This window comes from Miscanthus floridulus, chromosome 18 (genome assembly GCF_019320115.1).
Source record: "Miscanthus floridulus cultivar M001 chromosome 18, ASM1932011v1, whole genome shotgun sequence".
In the NCBI taxonomy this organism is placed as follows: Eukaryota; Viridiplantae; Streptophyta; class Magnoliopsida; order Poales; family Poaceae; genus Miscanthus; species Miscanthus floridulus.
The window spans coordinates 110,600,130-110,615,130 of NC_089597.1; the positions used below are offsets into that span (position 1 = coordinate 110,600,130).

Consider the following 15,001-nt stretch of genomic DNA (forward strand, 5'->3'; position numbering starts at 1 on the left):
AATGAGACAAATCAATGCTTTGTACTATCGCAAACGTGTATCAAATCATACCTATTGATAACAGTAGTGAGAAGTGCAGGGTCGAGGATCGGTAGCCCATTGTTGAAGACCCAGAGGATCTCAAGGAAGCCGACACACTGTATGTACAGCCAGTATCACTCGTCCCAGCGGTGTGGCTAGTGCATGCGTAGTCTAAGAGGTACCAAGTCTTCCTATAGCTCCGACAAGCACTTGTCTCGGTGGTCCTTGTTGTAGTACACCTCAAGAATGGGGTACTGCGGATGATGATCCTCCATCCTGGTTCAAATTTTAAATGGATATGTTACAACAAACATTAAGAGTACTATAATATGATGGAACATTAGTGCATAAAAACAAAGTAAATGTAAATGGAATAAACTATTATGCAAAATTAGAGAATAAACATATATCATAATAAATATAGCTCCAAGGTTCCAATGTACTAACATAGTAGTAGTTTTAAATAGCATAGCAAACAATTAACATTAATATAATAAAATGTATGCTATATGCACCTACTGCCCTTGTCTTGTATGCCTGCTAGCCATGTGACCAGGTTCTTTGCAAACAGAGCAAAGATTCCTGCCACAGGTCTCATTGAAGTCTCCTACTCCGTACATGTCTTTGTCGTACCCTCTCAAAGCATCCATGTCCCCTTTGAGTCACTTCTTCTTCCTCCAACCCTTGCCTACCTTCATTAGATTTGAATGCGGCACGTAGTCATAACCATGATAAGGTGGCCACTATGTCGGATCAAGGTATGGCTCGAAGCTCCTTTCCCAAATATGGTAGATCCTCATAGTTATACCCACGAACCCTGTAGGCCATGATCATATGAGAGCAAGGGGCATGCATGATCTGAGGGACGCTACAACTGCACTCTACTTTTTCAAGATCAACTCGGTAGTTTCGTCCACCAAAAGACACTACACCACAACACCGCTTCACCGTCAAACATCTGACGCTAAAAATTATATTTGGTGATGGATGATGTGACGCTAAAGATAACTCAGAGACCATCTGATGCTAAATCCTCATTTAGTGATCTGCTGTTTGTTGCTATAGATGTTCATGTTTAGCGTTAGCCCATCTGTCGCCAAAACTAGATATAGCGTTGATCTATCTGATGCTAAAAAAATGGGCCCCACGTCCAGCTCACGTGCCCTGTCTCAGTAAGCAGTTCGTGCGCAAATTTTTGCCTAGCCCACGGTACAACGACAAACCCTAGACTCTTCCCATACGTTGCCCATGGCAAACGCACATAGCCCCGGCCATCTTATCCCATTGCTCGGCCATCGCTCCCCATCCACCCGCATCTATCTCTCCCTCATGACCTCCTCCTAGAAGACTGACATCGGCGTCGGTGCCCCTGCTCCTCCGTTCCCAACGCGAGCTCTCCCTCCCTCCCTTCTCCGGCGCTGAGGTCGCCCTGCTCCCTAGACGGGCCACGGTGGCGTGGGTCAGGCATGGTGCACGAGCTCATAGCCACCAACCATAACCCTAGCCACTAGCTGATGGGGTGGCCACCCTTCTTCTCCCCTAGCTAGATTGACGACAGGGTGGCCGCCCTTCTTCTCCTCTAGCCAGATCCACGGCGAGTCATCTGCCCTTCTCCTCTGGCCAGATCCATGACGTGGTGGCGGCAACGGCGGCAGTAGCAGCAAGTTCATTGTTTCCTCTCTCTTTTTCCTCTCCTGCATGGTGGGCAGCGGATCCTGTGTTGTGGGTGGTGGATCTGGTGTTGTGGGGGCTCAGCATGGTGGTGGCTCCCCGAAATTTTGACTGAAACCAACTAGCTTACAATGTGCTGCCCACAATTCATTTTGTTTTATTAGAGTATATTGTTTTACCATCTAGCTAATTGAGCGTCTGGTAGCTGATACATTTTCGATTGAGCAAATTGATGTCATCGTTCACTTCTTCGAAGGCTTCTTATCTCTGAAACTTGTGAGCTAATTTATATTTTCAACCTTGTGCTTGAATTAATACTGAAAGCAACCTCGTTCGCTCTCTCGAATAAACTGCTCTTTAACTCTTGTATAGTAAAAATTAATCAGTAGCAGCAGCACTAGTATAGTAAAAATCAATCAATAGCAGCAGCACCTAGTATACATGTTTATTGTCTTGATCTACTATAGCGCTGCTCAGCTATCATATAATGTAATAATCATGTATATAAATTATCGGCATAGTTCTTGGTGACATATTAGAGCTGACCATGGCCAGATACATTATTGCTTATACTTGTTACTTGTCATATTGTTTTAGTGATTTGGATTGGTACTGCTCCATACATAGCCTTGTTCTTCAAATCAGTCCTAAGATTACTGCTATAGGCAAGTGCAATCTACCTTGTCAGTTTCATTTATCTATTCTTTGCCAGTATTTTTTACATTTTTATTAGAAAAAATAGATTTTTTATGGAAGCTGTCCTGCTATGTATATCGTTTGAGTGCTGCTCTATCAGTGCTTCACATTGCCATTATTTCTGTATATTGTTGATAGCATGTTTGCATTTGGTTAATTTTTTGATATGAAGTAATGTGACCTGACCTGACATGACTTCTAATGTCAACTCCTTTTAATTTGTGTGACTATGCTAGTGAGACATCATTAACCAAAACTGCACTGTGCCATTTGTATTCTCAGTGCTAGTTTAAAGCATTAAGCCTTATTCGTGTAGTCAAGCTAGAAAAATGTCACATTTTGTTCAGGAACGAATTTGGATATTCAATATTGCTCTATAACATCAACTTGGCTACTGTGTTGCTCAGGTGTTCACCAGCTCACGCAGTTGGTGCTCTGCTCTTTTATCGCTGCTCCACCACTACCACCGTTGCCCCGCCTCCCCTCCGCTACTGGACGCTGCTGGTGTGGCCCTCGACAGGACGCCGCTCCTCTGCCCCACCCACACCCCCATGCCGCCCCTCTGTGAAAGTACGCCGCCGGCTGGTTCTGACAGCACACCGTCGCTCCGGCCGCCTTCTCTTCCCTTGCTGTTGTGCTTCACCGGTGATGAGCGCACCCACCAGGTATGCGCGCCCCTTCTCTTCCCTTGCTGTTGTGTGAAAGCCAGCACCCGAACCCTAACTTAAGCTATTTTGCACATCTGAGGAGGAGGCCAGGGAAAAGAACCGGAAGTCACAGCTCACCCGAGCGGATGCTTTCTCCAACGCCCCCCGGAGAAGTTGCTGCCGCCGAGCTGTGCCCCTCTTCCCCATCAAGAAGAGCCTCATGCATTTTGGTTTTAATTCATAAGTCTAATTTGGAGCTCTGGCGTACTCCCTGGAATGGTGATTGTGTACTAGTGCTAGCAGTAGGAGTCTAATACTAATATTTGGGAACATTTGTTTTCAGTTAAGGCCAGTTGTGGTGTAGTGAGTTGACATAATTTTCATTTTGCCTTGATCTGTGATGCATGACCAATGTTCTTAATTAAACCTATCTGTGATAGGTAAAGGAATGCAAGAAAAAGGAGTGCAACAAGGCATCTAGACCTCTCAAGGGCACTCAAGGTATGTCCCTAAATTTACATTCATCAAACAGCGTACAAAACTAGTGACAAATTGTAAAAACCTAGTGACTAAATTCAGCATATAGAAATATATTTGGAAGACAATTACTAACATTCTGTTCCATCCTCAAGTAATGATTTAACTCACTGCTTACTGTTTCTAAACAAAGGTGTCTTGACCTTTTTATTGATATTTGTACTGTTTTAAGCTGAAAAGGAGCCTGATTGTCTAGTTAAAGAATAGTAGTATTATTTTCGGATAAAAATACTGGAATTCAAATATAGGGCACCACTGTTTCTGCTCCTGTGTTTGGCTGTTTGCTGCTCTTGAATAGTATGCAATTTATTACTTTTTGTGAACGTTTAGAATATTAACATACTGTTATGACCCTTGCACCTGTGTAGAACCCTGGTCAGTTTAAAGTGTATTCTGGTGGACTTGCATGGAAGAGACAAGGTGGAGGAAAGACCATTGAGATTGACAAAGCTGGTGTAACCGCAGTTACTTGGATGAAAGTCCCCAGAGCATATCAACTTGAAGTCAGGATTAAGGATGGTCTGTTCTATAGATTTATTGGCTTCCGTGAACAGGTCCCCCCACTCTCCGAGCATGCCTTTAATATTATGTAGTTTATTAATGGTGTTGGTATTGGAAACAAAGAGGCTGCTGCATCTGGAGAATTGTGTATTTAGAACACTTGAATCTAGATGCATTTCTCAGTAAAATTAGGATATATTTGTTGATGCAAAACTTATATAGTTAAAAGTAGCACTAGCTTTGTCTAGTTTTCTTAGAATTTTGGAAATCCACTTTGCTGACCATATTTTCTATCTTAATATGGCATATGATTATAATGAATATCGCTTTAATATGAATTAGATCATGGAAAAGGAGAATGCTTAGTTTGCCCAAGTTACTATGCTGTGAAACTGAATAGTTTCTGCCTTGCTATATGTGACATCTTATTTTGGTATATGTTTTTCATCTGGTGATTAAACCTTGAGCAGTTCGATCTTTATATCCACTAAAGCAAACTCTTCTTGTTCAAATTAAGGTGAATAGTTACTATATTCTTTCATGCCACTTGGTATGCCTGTCATAAACAAGTCTTGTAGAATATGGTATCTTTTGTACATACTGTATCTATTATGTAGTTAAGACTTACCTATAGATAATATTTGAAGGAATATTGTTCATGATTCTGTATGCAGTGTTATTCAAAGATGGAAAATTCAAAATTATATTTGGATTATAAGATTTTCTTTGGATTTGGTTGTCTTAAAATATTGTCAGTCATTTATGAGAGTATGCTTTGACTTTTCAGTAAAGATGAATGGTGAGGTTAATATATTTCTCTTATTGTTACCTAACAAAAATATTCGATCTTGTCCTTTCTTGCATAGGATGTGAGCAGCTTGACCAACTTCATACAAAAGAATATGGGCATCACACCAGATGAAAAACAGCTCTGTTAGTGGCCACAATTGGGGAGGGATTGATATAGATGGTAATTTGAGTGACCTTTTATTATTTTAACATGGGACCCCTTTTAACATATGTTCAGTTTGATTTTAAGGTTTGTTACCCTTGCCTCTGTAGGAAACAAGCTAACCTTTATGGTTGGTTCAAAGCAAGCATTTGAAGTATCCCTAGCAGATGTTGCACAAACCCAGATGCAAGGAAAAACAGATGTTCTCTTAGAGCTTCATGTTAATGATACTACTGGAGCCAATGAGGTTTGTAGTGGACAGTAGTTGTAGTGGACCCACTCATATTTTCTGCATTGCCAATGAGGTGTTAGTCGATCTCATTTGGATACATGTAGCTGATACTGTAGACTTATCATTGATGAATCATTGATTCATGTTTGTAATGGCTGATCATATATGTATGTCTTAGTGAGTGTTTGGACTTGGTCATGAATGAATCTATTTGTATGAGAAACATGCACAATGATGTTACTTTTGTATTAATTTGCAACCAAATGGCCTTTTATTTTTTTAAATGCATTTAAATGATCTTGTCAAACCATCAGTCGCTGAAAACATTTGTAATTTCAAATTGTCTGTCGCTATAGAGTACCAGGAGGCTATCTATCGCTAAAGAGTAGCAACAGACTATTTGTCGCTAAAAAAATTTAGGGCAACGGACTGTCTGACGCTAAAGATTTTTAGTGACAGGACTTACAACGTCTACAGAAGTCTGTCGCTATAACTTTTTAGCGTCAGATTGTCTATCGCTGTAGCCACTTTTAGCGTTAGACCGTCCTTCGCTAATCTTGGTGTTGTGGTGTAGTGAGATGTGGGACACCCTATTGTGTGCTTCCTCCCAACTACCCCAACGAATCGCCAGGGCAATTTGCTTAGCACGCCAAGCCGTTCCGTACTTCACATCATACTTAATGAATCTAGATATGGACTGCTGTAAAGAAGACACCGAAATGTCGTTATTGTCATCAACGAGCTCCAATATATGATGGGCAAGGTAACATGTAGTGAGCTGCTGATGATTTTTCTTCCCCCTGTTTGTTAGGCAAGTGTGGGGTTCGACCACTTTACTTATCCTCCACTTGCCATCACTCTGTCTCTTTCGTGCATTTAACCTCCATATACAAGTGTTTTTGCATATCACATGGTACCTCAACTCCTGGTCCGAATGAGTGATGTTGTACGGCCTATGGTGATACACAACATAGTCCTGAAGGAAGAGCTTCATCTCTGACATTGTATTGAATATCATCCCCTTCTTAAGGATATCTTTCTCATGGTCATACAATAATTTCCTACACATCTAGAGACTGGTGTCACAAACTGCCATATCTGTCATACTGACATCCCTATAGTTTGGAACGCCCTTGAAAGGTACGTTCATCGACCTTAGTTGCTCAAGTTCAATCGCTGTGTAAGGTGGTGGTGGAACATATTACTGTGCTTCGCTAATTTTGCCCCATGAATCATAGGGGGTATCATCTACTAGCAAATCTGTGACTAGTCTACCCTAAGCCTAGATAGCATGCAAAACCTCAATTGGTATTGGTAATGGCATACCATGAACAGGTATTGGCATAGCATGTCTACCTCCCTAGTCATCATCTGAATCGTCCAAATCACTGCTAACTACATCACTGATCCTGTCCTCCTCCTCCTGCACCTCCTCTTCTAGTTCGAACTCGTTCACATCGAAGTCATTGGTTATACAACCTACTTGACTTGAATGAAACTGCTCCTACATCAACTGACCGTCCAAATCCATATTACCTTGAGTTGCTTCCCCTTCAACCCTCAATTCTTGCTCATTGCCTCCAACACCGTCAATGGACGGCCCGTCCAGGACACCATGCATCCTGTACCCATTCTCCACCACCACCTCATCCATGGGCACATTGGAACCTTGGAGCACCCAATTGTAGCGGGACCAGTGAGCAAGGTCACGCAGGGGCATCAGGACATAGTGTGCCCTAGTCTTCCCAGTATCAAACCTCCCCTTAAGTGTGAAATCACCGCTAAACTTTGTATTCAAACGGACACAAAAGTCATTGAAGCTAGGAGGTTCATCAAACCATTCCAATTCTTCTTCCATATCCTCAAATATACCATCTTCTCTCCTAACACTTCCTCCGTAGAAAACTCTAACACAACAATTCATCTACAAAAGCGTTTTAGAAACTTCATCACGTCATCGAAATCGTCTTGCATACTAACTAACTGACTACACCTATACTAACTAACTATACTAACTAACTACACTAAACACAGTAATATTAATACCTATACTTACTATACTAAGTAACTTTACTAACTATACATATCTAGCTAACTGCAAAACTAACTACAAAACTATACATAACTTATATTTACTAACTTCACTAAATATCTTTGCTAACTAATTGTATAAATCTCTATACAGTCAAACTAAATTTGAATCTTAACCCTAACAAAAAAATTGACAGAGATGCAGTAGAGCATTACCTCGACAAAGATTATGGGTCACCACAATCCACCAATGGAAAGAAGATGGCCGCCGGTGGCAATGGCCGGCTGGCAACGGCCTACTTCTGGAGGGCGGCGGAAATGGCCGGCTGGCCGGCAGCATTCCCCCCTTCTGGAGGACGACGATGGGGATGGGCGGCGCATGACAGTGGAGAGATGGAGGGGCGGCGGCAGTAAGGGAGGCAACAAGACATGAGGAGATGGAGATGGAGTCAGGGAGGACTAGCACACGGCGGCGGGCGGGAGCGTTGGGCGGGGCGCGGCGGGGCACGTCAGGCACAGCCGCGCTGGGCGTGGCGTGGTGGCGGCGCGGTGGGGCGCGCAGGGCTGGGCGTGGCATGGTGGTGGCCGAGTGAGACAGAGAGAGAAAGGGAAGCGAGGCCGGGTACAAGGGGCTGCCGCGCCGTGATGGGTGGCGCGTTAGACCTACCACGTCAGCGGTCGCCGCAACCGTTGATTGCCCCCTGCCGCACCTCCATGCATGGCACGACAGCGTGAATTAGCCACGTTGTGCAAACAGACGCGTCCAAAAGTGTTAATTTTGAAAAAAAAAATAAACAGTGTCAGTTTTAAAAAGAGTTAAAAAAATATGTTAAAAATAAAAAAAAAATCCATGTCGATGTCCTATGAGTGCGCGTGTACCATCGAGAAAAATACTGTTTCACATGGTAGTTCGTTGGAACTTTTACTGTTTCAGTAAACACAAGCAGGAAGAGGCTCCATATTTTGGGGAAAACTGCATTAATTTCCAACGGTTTATTTTAAAAAACCAGCGTATTAAACAGCACTATACTATAGCCACCACCACTATACCCCCAGCTTCTAATAGGCGGCTAAACCGCATTATTAGCTAGCGTCCGCCTAATCAGCCTCACCCGTGTATGTCTAGCACTTTTTTTTAACACGCTAATTAACTTGAATGAAATTTTCAAATATACTACTACTAGAAAACGATCAAACGTACACCATTTGGTATTTTCACTGCATTCTAAAAATATATAGCTGTTACGAGCAGAATTAACCATCTCAGAAGTCAGAAGCATTGAGAGTAGTAGAAAGAAACACCAGAGTTCACGCAAGCGCTACTGCAAGCCTGTGAATCTACCAAGTAAACTCTCCAACTCCAAGTGAAACTGTGAAAGCAATGCAGCTGTTGTTGAGCAGATCATCTCTAGTCCTAGTCCTACTGCTGTACTGCACCACTCGAGGGTTTTGCGTAGAGGGCAAACAAAAAGGCAGCTAGCTAGGGCTGCATGCGGGGGAACAGCGGCCTCCATTTCGGTCAAGGAGACCGTCCATAGGCCCCATGGAACACCTCCACGTTGTCGCCCATTACTACTCACACATCTCCCCGTCTTTTGATTCTCAAAACCAGGCTGCCCCTTAAACTATTCGCTTTTTGCTCTTATCCCTAAATCACATGCTTTAATTACTCCAACTCTTCTTGGCTCTTGTGCTCTCTCTCTCTCTCTCTCTCTTTCTCTTTCTCTCTCCGTCCCTCCTCTCTCTCCTCTCAAGTTTTGGCCGTATTCCAGCGTCGTCTCCGTTCTCAAATACAATGACTGCATTTTAAACAGGACAGCTGGGGGCTGGGGCTACAGTGCAACACAACACATTCAACTTCTGTACACAAGTCTATATATACTAGTGCTCATAGTATTCTCACATTCTTCTCCTAAGCACGCACACAACACAGGTCTACATCAACATCTGTAGCTCATCACATTCCCTTGCACGGTTGCACCGCACCTTCTATCATAGGTTCATTCACTGGTCAACAAGGCAGCAGATCGACCTCCATCTCCATGGACATGGACATGAGCTCAGCTTATCCCCACCATTGTCTCTCCTTCTCCCTCTCCAACAACTACCACCATGGCCTTCTTGAGGCCTTCTCCAACTCCTCCGCTACTCCACTCGGTAAGACGACGACGACGACTACTACTACTACTACTAATGCCTTGAGTACTAAGAAGCTCGACATGCATGCTGAGTGCACTACTGGATCTTTCATTTGTCACTATATTACTCATCGGTGATCGTCCTCTCCATGTTCGTTATTATACAAGTAGGAGACGAGCAGGGTGCAGTGGAGGAGTCCCCGAAGATGGTGGAGGACTTCCTCGGCGGCGTCGGTGGCACGGGCGCCCCACCGCCAGTGGCGGATGCAGAGGATCACCAGCTTGTCTGCGGCGAGCTGGGCAGCATCACAGCCGGGTTCTTGCGCCACTACCCGGCGCCTGGGACGGTGGAGAACCCCGGCGCGGTGACCGTGGCCGGGATGTCGACGGACGTGGCGGAGAACGACCAGGCGAGGCGTCCCGCCGAGACGTTCGGGCAGCGCACATCAATCTACCGTGGTGTCACCAGGTAGGCGACGTCCGATCCACACCACACGCATGCATGCATGCATCTCGGGTTCTTCAGCCCAAGCTTGATGAACTATATACCTAGTTCAAGTAGGACTTCTTACGAGTCTATGAGAGCTGCGCTACTTTTACTTGACATTCATATATGGCGATGGGATGAAGACTAGTATTTGACTAATAAAGCATCTAGCAACACATTTGTTCAACTTCTTGTTATTGATTTAATGGTGTTGGACTCAACAAGTCATTATTAATTTCATGTCATTTGGATTCAAGTTTGTGTTAATAATCTGTTTTTTACATATCTTGGGGAATGCCTCAGGCACCGGTGGACAGGGAGATATGAGGCGCACCTGTGGGACAACAGCTGCCGCCGGGAAGGCCAGAGCCGCAAAGGCCGCCAAGGTATATGCGTGCATGTCACAGACTTGTCACTGATCCAAGAAACCTGCAAAAGACATATATGCATACTCCGATCACTAACATATATGATTTCTCCTTTATTTCTTGCAACTTTCTCTTGGTGGTGCGTTGGTGCTACACTTCATCAGTCTACTTAGGTTCGTCAACTTCGACACCCAGTTTCAGCTTCAATTGGACACTTACATTTAAATCAACATCATCAAATCAAAAGGTCTTTTTTGAAACTAACTGTGGAAATGGGGGAAAAAATGTAGGAGGCTATGATAAGGAGGAGAAGGCTGCTAGAGCTTATGACCTCGCCGCACTCAAGTACTGGGGTGCTACAACCACGACCAACTTCCCGGTAAGAACTCGAGTCATCAATCTCGGTAACACATTGCTATTCTTAACGCATGCATGCCGAGATTGCTAATGAGGCGTGCGCACGTACGTACCCTGAATGATCCATGGTAGGTGTCCAACTACGAGAAGGAGCTGGAGGAGATGAAGTCGATGACGCGGCAGGAGTTCATCGCGTCGTTGCGCAGGTGAGCAGCAGCGTCCCCGCCCCAAGTCACTCACATGCGTGGCACAGGGCTCACCGATGCGCATCCTTTTCCACGTACACACCTTGCCGTACGCGTGCATGCACGCACAGTCGCATGTGCCAGTGCCTGCCTGCCCCTGCTGCTTTGCTTGCTCTCACATGTTGACCTGACCTTCTGTGTGCTCGTTCATACCCTTTTGTCAGGAAGAGCAGCGGCTTCTCACGAGGCGCCTCCATCTACAGAGGAGTCACAAGGTTAGATCTTTCATGCATGATTCATGGTAGTGACTAATGACTAATGAGCGAGCACGGCGAAAGAAGAAAAATGCACGAGTCTTCTGAACATAATTTGTAGTTTGAACAATGGTAGCAGTGCATTCTGGTCAAATCTTTGTAACAGTGGGATTGTTTATGTACGTCTGACAGGCATCATCAGCATGGCCGGTGGCAGGCGAGGATCGGCAGGGTGGCCGGAAACAAGGACCTCTACTTGGGCACGTTCAGTAAGTGTTCTTCACTGAAATGCTGGATTTGAAAAATCCTTATAAGAACCAAATAAAGCCACTGTACACGAGCTGATTTTTTAGTTGATTCATGAGAACCAAAGCCACTGAGATGGCTGACAAAACATGACCCATATTCTGATTGGTTTTTCTACACCACAGGTACTCAGGAGGAGGCAGCGGAGGCGTACGACATTGCTGCGATCAAGTTCCGCGGCCTCAACACCGTGACCAACTTCGACATGAGCCGCTACGACGTCGACAGCATCCTCAACAGTGACCTCCCGGTCGGGGGCGGAGCGACCGGGCGCGCCTCCAAGTTCCCATTGGACTCGCTGCAGCCAGGGAGCGCTGCTGCAATAATCGCCGGGGCTGCCGCGTCACAGGGCATGCCGCCGTCCGAGAAGGACTACTGGTCTCTGCTCGCCCTGCACTACCAGCAGCAGCAACAGCAGCTTCCGGCTGCTGCTTACGAGGCTTACGGCTCCGGCGTGAACGTGGACTTCACGATGGGCACCAGCAGCCACAGCAGCAGCAACACCGGCAGCGGCGTCATGTGGGGAGCCACCACTGGTGCAATGGGGCAGCAAGACAGCAGCAGCAGCAAGCAGGGCAACGGCTATGCCAGTAACATTCCTTATGCTGCTGCTATGGTTTCTGGATCAGCTGGCTACGAGGGCTCCACCGGCAACAATGGAACCTGGGTTACCAGTAGCACCAGCACGGCTCCCCAGTACTACAACTACCTGTTCGGGATGGAGTAGGTGCACTGACAAGCTAGCTAGCTGAAATCAGGTGATAGGCCTAGGAAGCTAGGACTGACAATTGAACTGACCACAATTTTGGCTGCTACATACTGTATGCCCATATGGATGGGGTGCATCCTTCTGCTATCATGATATTTCCTGACTTATTACTGTAGCAGAGAGGTCATGTACCATCAGCACTTCTAAATTCTAATTCAAGCTCGTTTCAAGCTATATTTGGTCAAAAACAGTATGTGCATTCCAGAAATATTATAGCAGTATCCATGAATGAAAGCATTTAAAATTTGCCGGCTGAATAACAGTAAGGATGTTATGAGACAAAAAGAACATACTTTGGGGGACAAATGAATCAGTGCATTCAGATTTTTGCAGTTCCTTTGATGTACGTACCTACACAGAACTGAGAAAGGATTAATGAAAAGAAAAAAATCCACAAAGGCTAATGATTACAAATTATTTTCCCACACAGCAATAGCAATGATTGCAGATAATGCACTACATAATCAGAATTAAGCAAAAAAAAATGCCATAGAATCAGGATAACTATCTAGATTGTCAAGGGCATCTGCTCTTATCTGATAGATATGGTAACAAATAGCTAAGCATCAAAGGACATGCCTCAGACTTATCCTTGTCCAATTCTGACGTATAAAATGTGCATAGGCAGTAAAATTCACGTGCATGTTATAATTTATTCTCAACTAGTTGCACCAGGTAATGCCATGCATGTTGCATTCTACTTAAATGTGCCTAGATGGTTGTAGGTTACAACTTGCAACACATAAATCTGCAGAAGTATGGCACGTTATTGTATATATATAGTATAAAACAACAATCCAAATCAGCTGTAAAACGTTCAGAATTTATGAAAATGTAGTAAGGAGCACTCCCTTCGTTCGAAATTACAAAATCATGTAATAACAAAATCATATTCATAAGTATTTTTCGATTCAAATGTAATAACATCAATTTGTGCCAAAAAAAACTCATGTATTAACAAAGAGATTATTAGCCAATCAAAGAACAAAATATGTCAAACTGAGGGAGCAGTTGATAAGAGTCTGGCACAATATCACGGTTCATGACTAACAAATAACAGCCCAACTCTATATGATAGCAGAACAGAACTTTCAGAGTTTCATATCAAAATGTAAGGTCGAAGACACAAATTTCATGTGTGTTATACTGTTATTCCATTAACCCTTTTGACCAAAATGCTTAAAGCACAACAACACTAAGTCGAAGTTGCAGGAGTCAGGAGATTAAGGCTGGTCATCTCGTTAGTTTCCACTGTAATTTTTTTTACAGCAATCAAAACATGGAGAATAAAGTGAAAAGCTCCACATGGGATCAAGGACAAGCACTCCAAAACTTAAGCTGCCAACTCTAGCTAGTCTTCAAGATTCTCACTGGGATTGCACACATTTGTAGACTAACTAGTCTGTGAGGGGCCTAAACTACTTAATTCGCTCCTTTTGATAAGCTTGCTGGAAGGTGTCTGTTGCATGAAGACGCAACACAGGGTACAGATTACCTCTCTGTCCCTCTCTAAGCAGTTGACCAGTCAAAAAATGAGGCAGTGTGTATCAAACTACATGTACGAACAGTTGGTCCTTGTTTCACCTTTGCCCCCATTGGACCAAACCATCTTGCTCACAACTATCAATGAACTGGAAACCACGCTAGCGGCTTCACGCATGGCTGCAGTTTTTCCTTTCTGTGCTTGTCCCCTCTCTCTCACACAGATCCTAGCCTATCTCTCTTAGTTAACTAGACACAACAGCTCTTTCCATCATGGACAGAGACAAACAAGACAACCCACTGACTAGCTACATAGCATACTTCAAACAGAGGTAAAGTAGAGCTGAAGAAAAGGAAATTTACTGCAAGTTCTTGGCAAGTGTAGAAGTGAATCAGATTATACTAGTAATTTTCCACCGCCCATACTGGTGTGCGCTACAACTTGCAATGGTGCACAGAATTATTTATAGTGCCGGCGTAAATCCAAAGGGCTAAATATAGTTTGTAACAACCACACCTAGGCACCCGTTACAAGGAGTCATGGAGAATTGTATCAACGATGAGTTGATGAAATGAGATAGTGTGGACCAAAGTGTTTTATAGGATAGCTAAAAGAAAACAGAGCTATTATTTATTCAAATTGATTGCTTGTGTTTGTTGATATTGTTAGTCCTAGGTAGCTACCAGCAGTCGACAAATGAGTATAAAACAGTGAAACTCAAAAGGTATTAAATATTTCACTTTTCACACGATGTGTTACATGCTATTCTTCAGCCTTTTCTGCGACAAATATATGGAAACAAGACCTTTCGTTGTTTATGAAAAACTAAGTTTGACCAACTGGCAACAAGCAACAAGACAAAAATTATGGTTATTGATAAAATATACTTTATGATGTCTTTTTCAACATTACAGACTCACGCCCTGAAGATTCTCTCATGAGGGAAAAAGCTTTTGTGTTCCACACTCCATAAATTAAGGCAGATGCTGAACCCTTTTAGTTAAGGAAAAAAAGATGATTGCTAACGTGGGCCATAGTCAAATACGGCACTGTAAAAGGTGCTTCCTTTGCTAGTATATGGGAGCCTTTTCCTTGGTTTTAGAAATAGTTGTTTCGTTGCCCCTTTTTTGTCATCTTCCACATTTGGAAGTTATGTCGGGCTAGCATTTCATTTGAGACTTTGAGTTGCTATCCAACCATCATACAGGCTGTAGCAAAAGGCTCATAGTAGGAGATTGAAAAAGCTGAATTGCCGTGTTAGGGTACGGTGTGTTTGGTTGAGCTGTGGCTGTGGAAAAAAGCTACTGTGGGCTGTGAGCTGTGGGAAAGCTGCTGTGGGCTGTGAGCTGTAGAAAAGCTGAAAGCT

At 43.9% G+C, this 15,001-nt stretch overlaps 1 protein-coding gene and 1 pseudogene across 1 annotated transcript; both read left to right on the top strand.

Annotated features, from left to right (window-relative positions):
* Positions 1-1,004: 1,004 nt before the first annotated feature.
* Positions 1,005-2,357, top strand: LOC136524369 (uncharacterized; annotated as a pseudogene).
* Positions 2,358-9,330: 6,973 nt separating this feature from the next.
* Positions 9,331-12,110, top strand: LOC136522976 (AP2-like ethylene-responsive transcription factor AIL5). Its single transcript, XM_066516760.1, has 9 exons — positions 9,331-9,445; positions 9,598-9,895; positions 10,217-10,299; positions 10,446-10,454; positions 10,572-10,660; positions 10,771-10,844; positions 11,048-11,098; positions 11,270-11,346; positions 11,509-12,110. The coding sequence occupies exons 1-9, from the start codon at positions 9,331-9,333 to the stop codon at positions 12,108-12,110; spliced, it is 1,398 nt and encodes a 465-aa protein (XP_066372857.1).
* The last annotated feature ends 2,891 nt before the right edge of the window (positions 12,111-15,001 follow it).